We start from the raw sequence: 19,519 nt of genomic DNA, 5'->3' as shown, positions 1-19,519 counted from the left end.
AACCATAACTAAGCCTCCTCCGTGTTTCACAATAGTCTCTTCTTTTCTTGGTATTCTTCATTTCTTAGAATAAAGACTTGTCAAAAAAACTCCATAGGACATTTTCCCAGAAGCTTTGCAACCTGTAGAATTGCATTGTGGGAAATGCCAGTCTAGCCTTTATTTTCCATCAGCTGTGTTTTCTTCATCTCGTCCACTCAGACCAGTTTGGAGATCTGACAGTGATTTACTTTGACCTTAGACTTGACCTTTAGTGTCTTTAGTGGTTTTTCCAGCTTGACTCCATCCATGGAGGTGAGAGGCTGAAGCTGAAATCTTAGTTTGGAGACTTTTCGATTTGTTTACAGCTGCTCTGGTTTTTCTAATTGCAGCTGATTTGTCTACGTTTGCATCTCTGACGTCTCCATCAGTCAGCGCCGCCGTGTTCTTCATCCCAACTCCCACACACTCTTTCTGTGGAGCAAATCTTTGGACTTTTTCTTCTCACCAACATTCAAACCTGTCAGAACTGTGACTAAAGATGGATAATTCCCCCCAGAACTGTGTTTGATTCTCCTGCAGGACCGCTTCCTTTCTTTCCCGGCAGCCGTTTGTCATCCACGCCGTCGAGCGGGTTCGTGTGCAGACGCCGTCATGCCCGGCCATGTTCCCCCACCAGACAGCACATGCCGCGTGCAGACGGTCCTCTGTTTCTCCAAAGCCTTTTATCTGCCAGCTCATCTTCCACAGCAGCAAATTCTATTTAATGACTGCTACTGTTTACCCTTCAAAGAAAATAACGCCGTCCCACAGCGAAAAACGGCGCGTGAAATCGTTTCTGTGGTGAGGCTAAAGTCGTCTCCAGACGTGTAATTAGATCTCAGCTTTTCGTGCTTTACTCTCAGGTTAAAACCCGAGTTTAGTGAGATAAAACGAGAGGATCCGATGGAGAATTGAAGATTATATTGTTAGGAATATGAGAAAATATTCCTTAAGTTCATTTTGGAAAGATTATGGCGGTCAATCTCCTTAAAATAATCCACATTAGAGCGCTAACACAGGAAATGTGACAATCTTATTTCACCAAATACAGTGAGATTGTGTTTAACTGAGATAAATCTGACAAAAATGGATCTTTAAGGGTGAATTTATTTACTTTCTTGAGCACATATTGATTTTTTGGTTTCTCTGTGACACTTTGACCTCAGTTTGGTGTCCAGAGAAACTCTGGGTTGCATCAAAATCTGTATATGTTTGTTTTTAGGTGTAAAAACTTCTCCTGTAAGTATCGGACTGAAACAAAACGAACATCTTGGCATTGAATTCATCTTTCATTTGATAAAATTGACTCTTTCTGGAAAAAAATCTGTATTTTGTTGTATTATTTTCCCTCCCGTTGGATTGGGTTATTAGTCAGGATATTTTTGTCCCGTTCTGGAGGAAAGCGAGCCTTCCTATTGGTCCGTTCGCTGGCGGCCATAAACGTCCCCGGAGTCTCACAGGTTTTGTTTTCGCTCTGACGAGCCCGACCCAACCCCTGCTCTGAGGTGACCCGGTGGCCCCGTTCGTTACACGTCTGTTTTTGTCTCATTTTTATGGAGATGTGAAGGCGAAGGGCCACAACTCTGCATTCCTGAAAGCCATAAAGGAAAACTGGAGTGCAGATGATCCGATAAAGCTCGAAGGATTTGGGGTCAGAGGTTAGAATCCGGTTTTTTGGAGAGACGATTTCCAGTTGTTATGCATGATGATGCAAACAGAAGTTTTAAGCTAACGTTGTGGATTGAAAACATATCGTTTGTGAATCTGGATCTGCTAAGATCCACGGAACTTCTGTGGATGAACATGGAGTCGGAAGTGTGGAAACTCCCACTTCATCCATAAAGCTGAAGTCGACTGATAAGGAGCGTCTTTATCAGGCAGAAGGAGTCAGAGTAAAGCATTTGTACAGGTTCTCCAATTATTAACCAACTGTGTCTTTGTGCAGACGTTATGACAAACTGCACACACATTCATGAACACTTCGATTTCATCCTCTTTAAACTTAAACTGTTGAGGTTCTCCTCACTGGAGAGGAATTATTCGAAAAAAATAAACCTTTTTTTTTAAATAGGAATTTTTGAAGTAAAATGTCAGAAAACGATGACCAAGGTCGTCCGGCACCACAGAACCCGTCTGTTCCTGAGCCGGATTCTGTCATCGGGAGGGAAGCGGCCCGTTTGGGTTTCCTCTGTTCTGCTCAGGAAGTCCTGACACCGGCGGTTTCACCGGGCGCTCAGGTTGCAGCCGTGCTGAGGATGAAGGAGTCCGTGATGACATCTGTCTCTGCAGGACAGAGTCGGAACAGAAATGTAGAACGTCAGGAAACCTGGAAGATCCGCGTTTGTGTCTCTGATCAGCAGCTCGTGACTTTGATCCAAACTGTAAGAAAATGTGCAAAGAAGAAGCAACTCTGACAGATAAAAGCTTCTGGGATGACTTTCATTTAAGTTCCATCAGATTTTTCTGTAGGTTGCACTTAATTTAAAACAGTTTGTTGCTTTTTGGCTTCAATTTCTCACAGAAAAATGTATTTTTCTTCAGAAAGTGAACTTTTTCTTCTCAGATTTGAGCTCGATCGTTTCATCTTGTTCTCCAGATGAAGCAAAAACACATGATGAGGAACTTTGAGGATGTTTGATAGAGAATCCTGACGGGTGCTGCACTTAATCTGGACTCTTAATCCAGGTTTTGGGTTGGTTATAAACATGTTCTCTTTATTTTAGTGAGCAGGAAAGGGCAGCTGCTTTATTTTCTATAACTATATTACATTGTTTTCAACTGTTTTCCTGAGATTTACAGTAAAGGTGAATTGAAAGTGTTCATTTAAACAAAAGTCACGAGTTATTCCAACTATCTTTTGTCTTATTTTGTCCAAATAATTTTAACAAAGCAAAATATTACTTTAAAGTTCCTCTCTGATCATTTTCTGTTCTGTTTTCAAAGCATTTCCAGTAGAGCTTGGTTGATTAAAATCGATTCATAAAAGAATAAATCGATTTAACACATTAAGCTAAAGTCCACTAGCTTGATGCTAACGTTTAATGGAATTTCCCATAGGACGGCTAATGCTAACGCGACCTAAGAATAGTTTCTGACTAAATGAACATCTTTATAAACTCACAGGGATGAAACTCTTTTCAGAAAATATTTTTTAAAGTAACCGTTTGTGGTATAAAACATCGTTTTTTGCTCATACTTTCTTCTCCAGGAGAAGCAGAACAATGTTTACAATGTTAATGATCTGAACATTTTAGTTAGAACTTCTCCTTTAGAGAATCCATTAACACTGTGTGATATTAATAATCTCGTTATTTCACTGATACATGGGAACTGTATCAGATTAATTCTAAATGTATATAGATTATTAATGTATTTCCAGACAAATGTGTATAAATGTGTAAACTCAAAACTGAATTGAAGAATCGAAAAAATCGAATCGATCCTGGAAATCCTAACCGATACCCAGCACGAGTTCCCAGTCGTCTTTTAATAATGATTCTTACGTTTTTAGCTAAAATCTAAAAAAACTTTTTGATTTCTTGGACATAGTTTCTGCAGAGCGGCAGGAGTTTTATCAGAAATGAATCTCTGAGAGCTCCCTGTTTACATGTTCTCCTGCTAGCTTACAGCTCTTCACATCCATAAGCTAACATTATCGCTGCAACAAAAATATTGTTAGACTACAATATCCCTCCGCACAGTTCAGAGTTCTGCAGCCTTTAACCCTAAGAGAGCATTTGGTCCAGATTCTTACAGATCAAAGTGAGGGACGGAAAAACTCACGTTATCGTTTAGAAAAATACACAATATTCATGTTTTTGTGATCAATAAAAATCATTTTAAACATGTAGATTTGAAATATTACAATAGTGTCTGAATGTTTCTGTAACTGTTTTGATTTCTTTCACTTTTGACAGCAGCACACAAGCTACTTTCAAAATAAAATACACTAATTAAGGTTATCCCATGATGCTTTTTATCATTAGGATTCAGGTGCACCACCTGAATTTGTTTTTTCATTTTACTTTAAAATATTAACATTGAAATAGGATCAAATTATTAAAAAAAAAACACTAAATATAATATTTTTAAGATATAAGGCACAAAACTCATAATTCTAGATCATTTTAAAATATTTTAAACTGCATCTGTTTCAAACTTGAACCATTTTTATAGTAATTGACCAAAATATAGGAATTGTGGAGACTTATCTGACAAATGTGACAATAAAAACACAGATTTGAAGAACATTTCTATGACATCATTTTGCTCTGTGGTTTGACATAAACTGATCATTTATTTGAATTATTAGCATTTTCTTTAGAACTACAGACCCACAATAAATGGATCAAAGAGCCACAAGTTGTAGACAGATAACAGCTGAGAAGTTTTTAACCAGAAAAGATGAAAAAAGTAAAATTCTGCTCAGTTTGTGCCACTTAAATCCACGGAGAAGCTTTATTGACGGTTGTGTTTTACTTCCCGATGAATGGAAAAGCCCCACAGTGACCTCCAGGTCTCTACCTGCAGCTGTTGGGTCACAACAGGTGCATTTGATCATTTTTTTTTAGCATTCTGCATTCCAAACCTCCAGCCCTTCAGCACCTCATTACCCCCATTCGTCCCAGAATGCTCCATTCTGAGCTCCAGCTTATTACCTCCTATTTGAAGCAAAGTTCATCCAGTTGAGCGTCTCGGACTCCAAAGCCGTCGTCGACTCATTATGGGCTTTAGCTGTTTGAGAAATGTGTAATGAGATTCATGATTGTTTTCATATCCTGATGTGAAATGTTTCATAAGGAGCTTTTGTGCTGCTGCCAGATACTTTTCATCCCTTCAATCAGGTTCTTTCCACGCGTTTGCGGCTCACGTGTCCCCCCCGCTCGTCCTCTCAGCTTCTTTCTGGTTATTTGTTGTCTTTGTGCTGATGGCATTTGTCTGGCAGGTCTATTTTTACATGTCAGTGTTTAGGTTTCACCGCGTCTTTCTCATGCCTGCAGCTTTTGTTTTGGCGTGCCTGAATATCCCCGCCACCGTCTTGTTTTCTCAAGCAGCAGCCACACCCACGCCGGGGGATCTCGCCGCCCGCTCGGCCCGTCGGGTCGTGCAGCAAACGGGCCGCGTGTGTAAAGTTTACGCGCGTACGCATGCCTGCAGAAGCAGCGGCGTTCTGCTCGGCGGTTTGTGCGCCTCTAAAGGAGCGGCGGTCTGCTTCAGAGCCTCTGAATGACAAACACACGTTCACAGATGTGCACAGCAGGTAATTGGGGATGAAGATCTGATAAATCCTCCCACTTAAGCCGCTAAAAGGCTGCAGTTATGTTCGGCTGCAGGTCCAGTCCTGCTGCTTTCTGTTGTCTCTTTTGTGCTTGATGTTTTTTTGTCAAGTTGCTCTTTATGCTCAGAAAAGCAGACTTTAAATGATTCAACCGTTGTTGTTTTTAGTTAAAAATAGATTGAGATGAATAACTTTAATTGTTTTTTTTCCCCCAAAATGAAGACTGAACTTCACTGCTCAATAAATGAGCAGCCAGTTGATGTAAACTGAGATGAATTCTCTCATCCTCCTCTGGATTTGTTTTAGAGAAGAAAACTTATGTCAAAGTGATGTAACAAAGTCATGAGTGTTTTTAATTTATAATCAAAGCCTTTTTTCTTTGGTAAAACGTGCCGTAAAAAGACAAAAGTAGAACCATCAAACGTATCTGTCAAAAGAAAACGATATAAGTAAAAGAATTTGCATATTTATTGAAAAACTTGTTGGATTTCTTTTAACTGTTCCACTCTATAACTTGACAAACTTGTTTGATTGTGTTTTTAGTGTCCAAACATTTTCATAAACAGATGCAGAAACAGCCTGTGTCTCGGGAATGCAAACAGTTTCGCCAAAAATATCTGTAGTTTTTAACAGTTTTCGTCTCTGAAAAGTTGAGTAGATCCGGTACAAGAAACCAGACAATTTTCAATGAAAATAGAAATTTGTGTTAGAAAAAGAATGAAGGAAAGTCGCCGCTTGAGTTGGGAATTGTAGCGGCTCAGGACCTGTCAGGTTGTACGTCTCAGTCGACACGCGTCGCTGAGGACGATTCAACTGCTGCTCATGCATTAAGGTTTCGCAGATAACAGAAGCTGATAAATATGCGAAAACTTGGCACAGAAAACGCTCAGACTGGTTTACATTCACGCAATGCATCAACTTCTTCAGAAAAAAAGATCAGGATTATTGATTTGATCCAAAAGAGGGAAAGAAATCAACTTCAATTCCCCCTTTTGATCCAAAAATAATCAAAATGGGGGATAAAATCAGATTAAACCCCACTTTTAATCCAAAAAGGATCAAAAGCGGATGATATCAGCTTCATGAAATATCTTTTTATGTATCTTATGAACCTTTCTCCTCATCTGTCTTCCAGACTCGACTGGAGTTGGACAAATACCTTCCCCAGGTCAGCAGTCCTCTGGTCCCGCCGACTGATCCCAATGACAAGAAGTACCGGCGAGAAAGCGCCTCGGTGGTGGACGAGTATTTCTCCGAAGATAAACCATCGACCCCCTACAGCCTCAACATCAACCTCATCCTCCCCAACACCACCCACCTGCGCACGGGCCTCTACCGGCCCAAGACCCTGACGCCGCAGCAGATCAAGACGGAGCCGGGGCTGGAGGTGCCCTGCTCCCTCCCCACCTCCACTCAGGCGCTCCCGGACTTCACCTCGGTCTTCAGCATGCCGCCCGTGGTCAACAACGTTTACATTAAGCCAGAAATGGGCCCCGGAGGAGCCGTGACTGTGGGCTCACAGCAGAACTTGGACACAGAACTTCACATCGGGCCGCAGCCTCCGCAGCCGCAGGTCTACCACATGCCCATCACCAGCAGCGCCGACCTGACCATGACCCTGTCGCACAGCACCTCGCCCGCTCAGGACTCCGCCGGCGGAAGGACGATGCTGAACCTGGGCGGTAACTACATGATGGCAGAGCACCAGCTGCAGCAGCACCACGCCTACTACCAGGTCTCTCCCAGCAACGCGCCGCAGCACACGGCGCCCCACAGCCTGCCGCCATCGCCTCCCAACTCCCAGCCCGGGAGCCCGGACGGCCACGGCGAGCTGCTCAGCTTAGCGTCGCAGCCGCCGCCGCCGTACCAGCAGCGTCTGGGAGGAGCCAAGGTGGCGGGACTCACTCCACACGCACTGCTGATGACACACGGTCAGGGGGTTCTGACGGGTCCAAAATACAACCGGCGGAACAACCCCGAGCTGGAGAAGAGGAGGATCCACTTCTGTGACTACCCAGGTGAGCATGCAGATTTCAGCATTTTCCCACACAGAGAGCGTTTGTGTTCGTTCACACACAATGAGACCAGGAAAACGTTTCATCTGATAAACAAATAACCAATGAAAACACGATTCAGCACAACTGCTCCGACTAGTTTGTCCGTTTGGTGCTGTTGTCCCCATTGTCTGTTAAACTGATTCACAAAGCAGAAACCCGACACATGCGAGGCGTTTTACGTTTCCATCATATGCAGAGAGTCTTGCAGCTATGAAGCGAGAACGTCTTCATCCGTTTCACTTTTGGCAAAACGAGAGATTTCAGAACCCGTTTGAAAGCGAATCTGTTCGACCTCGGCTAAGCTGATGCATCTTTCTCTGGTTTCTTGCAGGTTGCACCAAAGTTTACACAAAGAGCTCTCATCTCAAAGCACACCAAAGGACGCACACAGGTACAACCTTTTTATTCCACAGAAAAGTCTTTACCACACCAGATTGTGAATCTCACCTACTTTTGTTCAGCACCAAATCCTGGTTGACGGACTTATTGGTTACTTTAAATTGTGTTTACATTAAAAATATATATATGTTTTAAGTGTAGAGGAGGGGATTTGTTGAGTATCCAGCATTAAATCTGGTAATTTCTGAGCTACAGGGCAAAACATGACATCCCGGACAAGCCCCCAAATTGTATTTTTTGGTAGTTTTTGTTACAAAGCGGACAGAAAATTTTGTCAAAATTTCCAAAATGGAAAAAAATACTATGCAAGCTTTACTCAAATCATGGCACCAAACTTACGGTCTGTACACGAGTCGCAGAGAACCACAAAAGTTTTTAAAAATGTGACAGTTTTGGGTCTAAAAGGTCACTTTCCACTAACTTTTTGGAAAATTACAAATGTGTTTGAGATAAGTCATGGCTTAGGCATGTTACAGTTCCAAAGAGTGGAGATATGTAGAGATTGTACTCGCTGGAGACCGACATAGTTGGAGCTCATTCTGGTGTTGACTCATCTGAATTAACGGGCGGCTGGATTTTCTGGTTTACGTTCTTGACAGTTGGGTGCACGCGTCCTCCGAGTTTTATGTTGTACATTCAGTTTCTTGGACCAAAAAAAAAAATGTGCCTGTTAGGTTTAGGAATCCGGATGCTTGATGCGGCGAGCGGAATCCCCCCCCAGCCTGTGTGCTCCAACGTAAAGTTACAAAAACGGATAAAATGATGATTGTTTATGAAGAAATCCATATTTGTAAATGATGTTAATGTTGGTTTTGTACACAAAAAGTCTAAATTTACTGATCGGGGTTTTAAAATCATCAACATTTGAAATAAACTAATTTTTTGGGGCTTTTTTAAGAACAAAAGTGAAAGATTTGGATGCCAAAAAGCACCAAAGCAACAGTAGTTTGTTTTTTCTCACCCACGTTTCTGCGTGCCGCTACCTGTCCACCAAACTCCCCCAGAGAGGGAGAACAAAGACGGCAGGGAGGGGAGTCCGGTGAAGAAAAGAGGAAAAAGAGGGAAGTCACGCCACTAAACGAGGGCCAAACCAGTTACTCCTGCTTTCAGTTCCTTTTCAGAGTATGCACAAGGATCAGGCAGGGGCTTCATAGAAACGGAGGACGGGTTTCGCTCTCTCTGTAAGATGAAACCTGCAGCCGCTCCTGACCTGTATTTTGGAGGCTTACCCTCGCCGTGAAGCTCTGCGGCAGAACTCCAGCGAGGCGACCACAGGCTGAACGCGCAGGCGAAGGGCTTTCTCTGGGGTCATAAATGAATAAAATAAAAGCATACGGGTTCTGGGAGGAAGTCGGGCCGTAAAGGCAGCAGGATATGGCAGCTCAGGACAAACAGAACTCAAGATATGTAGTGTGAATTGTAAACAAAACGACTCCGGAGGAGAGCGTTCACACGGAGGACGGGCAGAAACGACAAACTGACCAAAAGAATTAAAAAATGTAGAATTTAATGAATCTTACTGTGTAAAGTAGCTACAGTACAATAAAAAACAAAGTTCAGCATTTTTCATGATCAGATTAATGGAGAGATGTTTGGATAAAAGGTCGCGTGTTCCAAAGATATGCAGCAGGTTATTTATAGCTCTTCTTTTGTTCTATTTAATACAAGATGTTCAAAAAAACATATTTTTAAATGTTTGCTAAAGGAAGATGATGATTAACATTTTTATAATCCGTTAATTGCCCTATAATAAATAAAAGGAGTAAGACTGAAAACAAAAGATGTTCTGTTAGATCAAGTTTAACAGACGAGTAAATATGATCAAATGGAAGAAGTCACATGATGATGAAACTCGTTTAAGACAACAAATACCTTTAAATGCCATAAGTTGAAGCTGCTTTTTTTGTAAACTGAAGTTTTAGCTGCAGACATCATTCCTGAACCAAATGATGGTTTAAAAAGTCAAATTAAAGTCTCTGTTAGCATAAAATAAAAATTAAAACTGTTTTCCCATGAATATTTTTTCTCCTAAACTTTATGCGGTTAAAAAAAACTAATATTTTTAAACAAATTAGTGATTCTTGAACCCTCAGAACCTCGTAGTGGTTCCTGTGTGGTGCAGACCGAATCCTACAAACGGACTTTTCCAGCTCTGGACCATCAGGCCTGCCGAGTCGCTTTAGCTAACATGGATGATGACTCAGAAGTGAAATCAAATCTGAACTGAGCGTCCTGATCCACACGAAAGAATCGAGGAGGAAGGAGGCAGCATCCTTTGTGTGGCATTGATCCTCCTGGTTTGTTGTTCTGGAGGTTGTGACCTTTCTTCTGGATCTCTGTTCGGGACTCGCCGTCCTCACAGTGAACATTAACTTCTTGTGAAATCTGAACTGTAAACGTTCCGATCTGAACTTCAGACGGGAGACTCTTCATCTTGACCGTGACTGAAGAGCGTGTTCCGCGGTTGCGGCGTGGCGCCGCGTTGTGCTCGGCCGTGTTTGCGTGCGGTTGAAGTATCGGCTCGATTAGGGAACCCTCCAGCCCTCTTCACAAACACCAACCGAGCTGATAAGGAACAAGAGGTCCACACAGACTTTATGGCCGTCCTGAAGAGCCTGGAGTGTTTGCTCTTTGACTCCGTAAAACCCGGCAGAGATGGTGATAAAATCCTATTAGAACACTTCCGGTGCGGAGAGTAAAACTCCATCGTTCAGAGAAAACCTGGAGCAGCTCTTGAGGCGTCATCGGAACTCTGGAAGAGTAAATATGTGTCTTCCATGAGAGCACACGGCAGCCGCACAAAAGCCTTTTTGTTGGGAGTGATTGATGCACTGTAGCTGTACATTTGAGTGTGTTTTGTTGTGATTGTGTGATCAGGATTGTGTGCTCGTCCAATATGCTTTATGATGTGGTCACAGTACATGAACTCATTAACATTTGTGTGCTTGAAAGAGGAGATAATGCCGTAGTTTAACCGTTTATGATCCTCCACCTGACCAAACAGCTGCTGTCGTTTAACTGCAAACGTCAATAAAGCTTTTCTGAAGGATTTTAGCTCGAGACAAATGACAAAAGCTTTGAGGCTAATTAGGAATGATCCTAAAATAAGAACAGTCGGGACCATAAAGGAGTATCCGTGGACGACTGGAGGTCAGCGGTTTCACCTGCCCTTTGGCAGCTCGTCCAGGAATATATCCAGTCGAGTATGTTTGTTCTCTGAGTCGTATTTCACCCGCCTGTTTGCTAGCTTTCAGGGATAAAAGTCAGAGAGCGATGGCTTTACTTGTGACCTCCAAAGAGCAAATCCAAACACACCTGTGGCCGGGGAGACTCCGCCTCCTCTGTGTGACCGTCCGAGCCGAAATTAGCCTGAATCTGGATCTCAGAAAAGTGATCTTTGGACCTCCTGGACTGTCACTCCTGATTGATGGTTTGCACCATCAAGACTATCTAATCGGCGCCGACACGGCCCACGCAGTTAATGAGCACTTAATAACCCGCACGCTGAGTCAGTCACGCTCCTTCACCGGCGGGGTTAGAAAGCTCAAACATCCTGAGATCGCCAACAAAAGTTCCTTCTTTCACTGTTGTGCCGAACCCAGGACGGTACAACCCCGTTATTTTAGATCAGTTAAAGACCTTTAAAGCTTTTGGGGGAATTAGTCAGGAAGTGATAGTACATCGTTCAACTTAAGCTAGCTAGTTAGCTCATGCTGGTCATGGTGGGAAAATGCTAATTCATGGAGATTCTGAATCGATTTGACTGTTTTTTTTCTATCCTCTCAATTAAATTCAATACAATTTAATTTTGACTTTACTCATTTAGACACATTTGTTTAGAAATACATTAATAGTATATATGTTTTGAATATATTTATACTGTAAAATGTGAAATCATGACAAAAATGTTCAGATCATTAACATAAACATTGTTCTGCTTCTCCTGGAGGTCGTTTCAGTTTGGCCCCTAGGTGGCGCTCGTGCTACAGCATTACACCTTATTCCAGAAGAAGAAGAAAGAAAGAATGAGCAAACAAATTGTGCTTTAGACCACAGATAATTACTTAAAAATATTTCCTTAAAAGAGTTTGGAAAATTCATGCCTGTGTGAGTTTATAAAGATCTTTATTTATTCAGCAATTTATTTTTAGGTCATGTTAGCATTAGCCGTCCTATGGGAAATCCCTTTATACATTAGCATCAAGCTAACGTACTTTAGCTTTCTGTACTAAATCAATATATATATTTTTTATGAAATGATAATCGATCTATGATTAATAAATCGATTAATCGATTTTATCAATCCAGCTCTAGAAAATAGGGATTATTTTGGTGGTTAAAACCGGTCAGTGGAAATCCTTATGAAGTTAACAACGCAGTTTAGACTTTTGGATTTGGCCCAATGGGGATCATAGCCATCGTATCACATGTTTACAGCAGATGTTTGTTTCTTAAATTAAAGTCTGTAAACGTCTGCAAGAATCTATCTTTACTGTAGAAGAATTGAGTGATGTATGTTTGTGTTCTCGTCGTCCATTGGCGGTGACGGTTTTGTTGAACGCATACCGCCTCGCCGATGATTCGCTCGGCTCAGAAATGCCACATTGTGGGCGGAGCTGATTAACGGTCGTGTCAGATTGTTTGTCCTTCGCAGGAATCCCCTTCAGATTCTCTTGTTTTCTTAGATCGTGAAGTGTTTCGGTTTCTCAATTCCAAGAAACAGTAAAGATCCGACTGGGATTCGTTCACAGAAACGTTCATGCAGGTCGACTGGAATTTTACAGTCTTGTCTGCACGGTGCCAGAAATATTTGGTCACATTTATTATTATTTTTTTTAATGGGAGTTCTGTTGAATATTGTGTCTGGATCAGGCCTACACCACATGTGTCAAAGTCGAGGCCCAGGGGCCGGATCCGGCCCTCCGGGTAATTCTATCCGGCCCTCCAGATCATTTTATTTTATCCTTATTAATGACCCGATGTTATTTTGAGCTCATTTCTAACTTATATAATTTTGACAAAATATATTTTTAAGTAAAATATTGAAAGTTATTTAAGGTTCAAGTTGATTTATTCTGGAATAATATTCCTGCTTTTTATTATTTGTAATTATGTTAAAAAGTTACAGATTTAAAGTTTTAAAAATCTGCATTCTGCTAGCTTTTTATTTTGGTATTTACTCAGATTTTTTAGGCTGTTTTGGCTAATTTAGGCTTTTTTCAGTTATCCTGGGTATTTTGAAGTTGAGTAATAAATGGTTATCTTAAATTATTACTAATTGTTATGCTAAAACAATCTTAGCTGATGTATTTAATGAATCAAATGGAGCCTTTAGGCATTCGACCAATCGAGTGAAACCCTTTTATATTCGATCCTTTGTAGATGTGGCTCATCCGGAGTGTCGTTTAAGAAATGTTGACTTTATTTAAATCAAACTGTGGCAGTGAAATGGAAATGATTATTAGTTATTTTGCTTTTTTGTTCCAATCACATTGATGTTGCATTATTGATCACTAATATCACAAGTTCTCCTCATATCGTGCAGATATGCTCTTGATTGCAAGCAACTTTTTTAAGAAAAAAAGAGAGATATGTGTTTTTTCCATTGCTGCTGGATGCATAACTTTTAAAATTATCTTCTAAAATGTTGCTTTTTGTTCGTTCCATATCGAAAAGTTGGTTGAAAAATCCCTAGAAAGTCAACGTTACAAAGTTTATCTTGTCTTTTTATTTAAGTTTTTTTTTCTGCACTTGCATCTCTTGGTCTAGATAAACCAAAGCTTCGTGCTTCACCAACATACCAATAAATGGAGAAACCTTCTAGCAGTTCCTCGTTTGTATTTTAGCTGTCAGCCGTTGTTCGTATCAATAAAACCATCGAATCAGCTGACGCGTCCGTTTCTCTGTGTTGCAGGTGAGAAGCCGTACCGCTGCACGTGGGAGAACTGCGACTGGCGCTTCGCCCGGTCAGACGAGCTCACCAGACACTACCGAAAACACACCGGCGCCAAGCCCTTCAAGTGCGTGGCGTGCAGCCGGTGCTTCTCGCGCTCGGACCACCTGGCTCTGCACATGAAGCGCCACCAGAACTGAAAGGGACGCAGCTTGAACACTTCGACACCGCCTTGAACTGTCAGAACTGGTTGATGCTAGCAGGCAGCGACTGCTTCCTTCCTCGGAGATTTGGTTCTGAAAAACTTCTGTGGATCAGTTTCTTGGGTGAACGTCTCTGGAAGGTCAGACGCCATTTCTGAGCTTTAGAGTGGCTCCATCCTGTCTGAACGGAAACGGCCGATCATGATTTAGTTGGTTCTTCTCTTTACCAAGCAGCTCCCACGAAGACAGACCAACTCCTAAATTGGATCCTTCTCTACTTTTCTGCTTTTTTTTTTTACCTTCAAAGTTTTTAAAAAGTTTTTAAGGTACAAACTTTAAGCGAAGAGGCTCTGTACATACTGGTTTTAAGAGTGTTTCTGTGTGTTTAAGGATGCGATGAATGTATTGAAAGTTATACTTGACTCTTCTATTTTTTTACTCAATATTAGCCACAATAAAAGCCCCGCCCCCATGGGAAAAATCAACAGATGCAACCCGACTCCCCAGGTCGATCGACGGCGATTTGCCTGTGTTTGTATCCACAGTGTTGCCATGGCAACAGAGGTCCTTTGAAATTTGCTGACTGAAGAATCAGCAAACATTCCCTCTAATCTCTTTTAATTTTCTTGTACTTTTTTACCTTTTTAGCGGACGTTAGGCGTCCTGAGCGCCTCGTTGTGTAAATTCTGCACCTGAACGATTTAATTTGCCTCATAGAACCAAAAACATGCAGCGTAACTAAACAAAAACAGTATCGGTTTCAAGATTTAAAAGCCTTAAAAGTCAGTATCTTTGAAAATAAAAAATGTATCCTTTTTCAAATGATTATAAATTAGGAATGAAGACAATTTTCAAAAGTTAACTCCACATTTCTGTGAAATTTACTTTATAATTCCTCTAGAAATGTCTTTAAACTTCTTGCAAACGTCCCGCGTCATCTGCAGCCGTTCTCCATTTGGAGTTTAATCCTCTGAATATTATTACTGAATTTAAATCTGTCAAGTTGGACACAAAAAATGACTTTTTGCATGAATTTCAGTTCCTGATGACTAAAATTTGCCTGGAGTTCATGCAACTTTTGATTCAAATCTAAGACTTTCTTGCATTTTATTTTTTTTTTTTTTTATTTCTCATAAAACCATTTATTTTAAATATCTGTTTGCATCTTAAAACTCCAGAATTTTTCCCATTCTTAGTTGTTTTAGGCATAAAAATCCCCAAACTTTTTTACTTTTTGTCCAAACACTTCCTGTTATTTTCATCTTTTTACATTTTTTTTAAGTTTGATCTTAAAGGAAGCAAGTTCTCCTGTTTCTGATGGAGGGGGCGCTGGTGAGCGCCGCCGTGTACAGACTGTAGATTTAACCTAAAACTGTAAATATGATCTGCTGCTTTAATATTGTTTTTTCTTTTATCCTTTTGGGATTTTAGATCGGTTTTATTTGAGAGCTTAATTTTGTTTTTGATACCTAATGTGTGTAAAACAGTTATCAAATTGATAATGTAAAAAATGAATTAAAAAAATGAACTTTTGTGCAGCAATGGTGTTGCAATAAAACAAATAAATATTCACTAAAAATGTTGTTTCTCTTTGTTTATGCTTTAACTTTTCAAAGACAGTTGACCATTTGAGAAAAGTTAAATAAAGGTGAGTTTTTGTAGATGGAATAAAGTCAGAGGTGAAAATGGGTAAACATTAACAAGCAATAAAAAATAAAAATGAAACTAAAAGGCTTTAATATTGAGTCAAAATGAAGCAAACAACTCAAAAGAATTCAAATCATTAACATTTTTTTAATTTTGATGCGTAAAATTGTTGAGTTTAAGGTTAGAATTTGATCATTTTCTTGACTTTTTCAAAAGTGTCGGTCCGTTCAGAGACAGTTTAGTCACTTGGATTTCCTGAAGACTATAAATCCAGAATTCTGTCAATAAAATAAACAAAATATGACACACACAGTTAAAGGATAACGTTTTTTTATTTTAACCAGGAAATTCTTCCTTTTTAAGGAAGTCCAGGCTAATAAACTGACGTTTTTAGTTTAAAAAAACTTTTTTTTTTTAGAAAAATCCCATAAACTTGTCCTTCATTGATGCAGAATGGATCCTGTCATTAACTGAGGAATGAAGACCATAAATGAGGAAATGCACCTGATCAAAAATGTTAATTCAGTCATAAAATACACACAATAGCTGATTGCTAAACTGGTTATCTGAAAACCTCCTAAATAAAAAAATCTGATTCCAGGAAATAAGAAGACACATATGAAGGAGAGATCCTCTTCCAGGACGGACGGGAGATTTACCAGGAAAGTTTAAGAGGAGTTAGCTTATCTAATTCTTTGAGCTGGAGGTGAAGTCCACGAACATGACGGACGATCCAGCTGGAATCAGTGGAAATCAAACTGCACCGAACAATGAAATCAATAATAAAAGAATAGGACAATGAGAATAGAGGACAGAAGCCCAGATCACCACACTGTCCCCCAGCTTCGAACTTCTAGCAGCCTAATGTGAATGTTTAGTAATCATTCACACTCAGTGATTCTCCTGCTACTGTCTGTGTGTTTTACGGTACATAAACTAAATCACACTTTCAGAGATTTCAGCAATCTTAGTATCAAAACATTCATCTCGTTCAGGACATTACTGCTTGAATTTTTGGTATTCATAAACTTTAGTTTTGGAAATTTTGAGTAGAAAACACCCCAAAGGAAATGGATGAGAAAGTCTTCAAATTTCATTAATCTTAAATAGATTAGCAACAAGCCTTTAGATATTAGCTAATATTTTAGCAACATGCTAACAGTTTTGGTTAACTTGTTATCTACTAAGGTTTTTAAGGCTAATTTGGAGTTTAGCTTCTATTTTAGCAACAGGCTAACGTTTTCACTAAGTTAGTTTACTGAGGAATTTTAGACTATTTTGGAGTTTAGCTAGTATTCAAGCAATGTGCTAGCTTTTATTATTATTATTATTATTATTATTTGGCTAATTTGCCCACTACTAAGGTATTTTATGCTAATTTGGAGTTTAGCTACTATTTTAGCAACATGCTAACAGTTTTGGTTTCCTTGTTATCTACTGGGGTTTTTAAGTCTAATTTAGTGTTTAGCTTCTATTTTAGCAACATGCTAACGTTTTTGACTAATTTAGCTTACTGAGGAATTTTAGACTATTTTTGAGTTTAGCTAGTATTTAGACAATGTGCTAGCTTTTTTTTGCTAATTTGGCATCTACAGAGGTTTTTATGCTAATTTGGAGTTTAGCTTCTATTTTAGAATCAGAACGTTTTTGACTAAATTTAGTTTACTGCGGTTTTTATAGGCTTATTTAGAGTTTAGCTTTTATTTTAGCGACAGGCTAACACTTGACTAATTTAGTTTCTAGTAATTCTTGGTTATTTTGGAGTTTAGCTTGTATTTAAGCAATATTCTAGCTTTTTTTTTTCTTTTTTGAGGTAACGAAAATGCATTTTCCGCAAAAAGCTTCAGCATCTTCAGCGACTACTTTCAGCAAAAAGCATTCACACTAGTATTATCACAGAGAATGCAACTTTTCTTGCTGTTAATAGTAAGATGAACGCAGCGTGGCGCATATATCAGATGGTAACAATAACAATTAGATTAAATCTGCAATGTTTAGCATATCAATATTAAGTTTCCCAGATAAATTTGACCAAAATAAACTGAAACTCACTAAAAAAATATCAGCAGTTTCTTAGAATCACTGATTAAAATCGAACGTTGCTTTTCTCAGAAGAAATCTTTAAAAACAAAGTAATGAACCCGATCTGGACCTCACTAACGGGTCTGCTTTTTTATTAAGTTAAACTGATTTTAACAAGTGAAGTTAATGAATAATCTCCATCCTGACTGTGGAAATGCAGCGTTCTCCTCTTTGATTTTTACTGTGGAAGTTAAACTTTCTGCATTACGTCAATAAAGTTCCATCTATAGGGAGATAACAGAGCGGCGGCCTTTCACAGGAACCGTCCAAGGAGGTTAATCATTTCTCCACGTTGACTCCTCAGCTCCACTGCGGCTCGCCGGGGCGGATATACCTGTTTATAGTTGCGTGATATGAAAGGTGAGGAGCTGCTGCAGCGAGGATGCCAGGTACAAAAGAGCCTGCAGTCCTGAAAGGAGAAGAGGAAAACATTCCCAAAGGAGAGTAAGTGGGAGCTTAAAGACGGAGAGGGTGGAGTCCTCGCTGGGTTTTGCAATAAGGGAAAGTAGTTATTATGTTTGTGCTGCTCGTCTGGTGCTTTGCCTCATCACCTGAGATGACGCCCTTAATGCAGTTAGCGTGCAGGAGGTTACGAAACGTCCGGATTGGCTGGTTGAAGTGGAGGCCACTTTCCAAACTTTTCCTTAACGACCAAAACCCGTTCCTGCACACATCAGTGAAAACATTTCTGATGAAAAGTTTGCTTTCTTTTTGTGTGAAGCGGACAGTTTCTATTATTTCTGCTGCAGGTTCCTCCCGCCAGATGACTCACCTGTTTGCTCACCTTTCATTCATCTCTCAGTTCCATTTGCTGCTCAGGAACATTTTCTTCTGCTCCCTAAACCTTCAACCTGGAGGGCAGGTGAAGCCGAATGCCCATTTCACGGCTCATTCCACAGTAATGGCAGAAAACGGTTCTTGTTAAAACTTGTCTGCTCTGACTGCTGCCCGAACTTCTCTCAGCTCGATGATAGCCGAGGACTGCAGGAGGATTGAGCAATTAAATGTGTTTTCATAATCAGGAGATGGTTTTTCTAGATTTACATAAAGTCAAAATAAATGATGTCATCTCTGCAGCATCAAAATCCGTCATTTCTCTGTTCAGGTATCAATCTATTGTAAGTTTTTCTGTACTTTAGTCATTCTGCAAACCCAATAAAATATCTTAGAGTTCAGCTTCTTCATGAGATTCCACTGTTTTATCTCCAAATGCAAACATTTGTGCTCTTAAGAATATCCATCTTTTCATGTTTTAGAATAAAAGTCGGATGCTCGGTTGGTCCACAGCAGAGTTCCTGTCGCAGGACGGTCTGCTTCAGAGGACAGGTGTGACAGAACTCTGGAGTAAACCAGGAAACTCACCTCATCAGGGCTGTGGATACACCGACCAGACAAGTACACCAGCAGAAAGATCTGAAATGAAAAGGGCGGAAACTTTTTAAAGTAAAAAATGTTTAAATATTTTATATTCAAACCCAATTCTTCCAGTATTGTGGTGAAATTTTGAAAAAATATAAACGAAACAAATGTACATCTAAAAAAGTCGTAAATGCACAGTTAAAAAATCAAATATATTAAAATTAGCAGATATTGTGCATGTAATGATGTTGGAAATGTCTTCAGAATAGTTTAGAGTGCAGACATTTATTTTTTTAAGAACAGAAGAACATTATAATTTAAGTAATAACGTTTGAATCACGCAGAGAAAGAACAAATGTAAAATGGAAATGTTTCTTTGGTTTTTGGAATAAAACTTTGGAATTCTTTGGATAGTGATCCTAAGTTAGTTAACACTCTTGAAAATATTTGATTACTGTTGAAATGTAAAACAGTTTAAGAAGACGTCGGCTCTCCCTTAAAGGAACATTTTTATTTATTTGTTTTGTCCTGTCAGTGTGTTCTGTGAAACATGGATGAAATCAGCATCCGTTTATTTATA

General features: G+C 39.8%; 1 protein-coding gene and 1 long non-coding RNA gene across 2 annotated transcripts in view; one reads left to right on the top strand and one right to left on the bottom strand.

Annotated features, from left to right (window-relative positions):
- klf5l (Kruppel-like factor 5 like) overlaps positions 1 to 15,434 on the top strand; it is a 22,419-nt gene extending 6,985 nt beyond the window's left edge. Inside the window, exons 2-4 of the mRNA XM_024266831.2 lie at positions 6,435 to 7,317; positions 7,688 to 7,747; positions 13,670 to 15,434. Of these exons, the coding sequence (XP_024122599.1) occupies positions 6,435 to 7,317; positions 7,688 to 7,747; positions 13,670 to 13,848 (1,122 nt within the window). The 3' untranslated portion in view covers positions 13,849 to 15,434. The remainder of the gene's footprint in view (positions 1 to 6,434; positions 7,318 to 7,687; positions 7,748 to 13,669) is intronic.
- A 2,209-nt stretch (positions 15,435 to 17,643) lies between these two features.
- LOC118599675 lies at positions 17,644 to 18,500 on the bottom strand. Its single transcript, XR_004949121.1, has 3 exons — positions 18,353 to 18,500; positions 18,132 to 18,244; positions 17,644 to 17,989 (listed from the first exon to the last, which is right to left on the bottom strand). It is a non-coding gene; the product is annotated as an uncharacterized LOC118599675 (long non-coding RNA).
- Between the last annotated feature and the right edge of the window lie 1,019 nt (positions 18,501 to 19,519).

Source organism: Oryzias melastigma, linkage group LG14 (assembly GCF_002922805.2).
Source record: "Oryzias melastigma strain HK-1 linkage group LG14, ASM292280v2, whole genome shotgun sequence".
Taxonomy (NCBI): domain Eukaryota; kingdom Metazoa; phylum Chordata; class Actinopteri; order Beloniformes; family Adrianichthyidae; genus Oryzias; species Oryzias melastigma.
The sequence above is the reverse complement of the archived record's forward strand: the minus strand, read 5'-3'. Positions and strand labels throughout refer to the sequence as shown.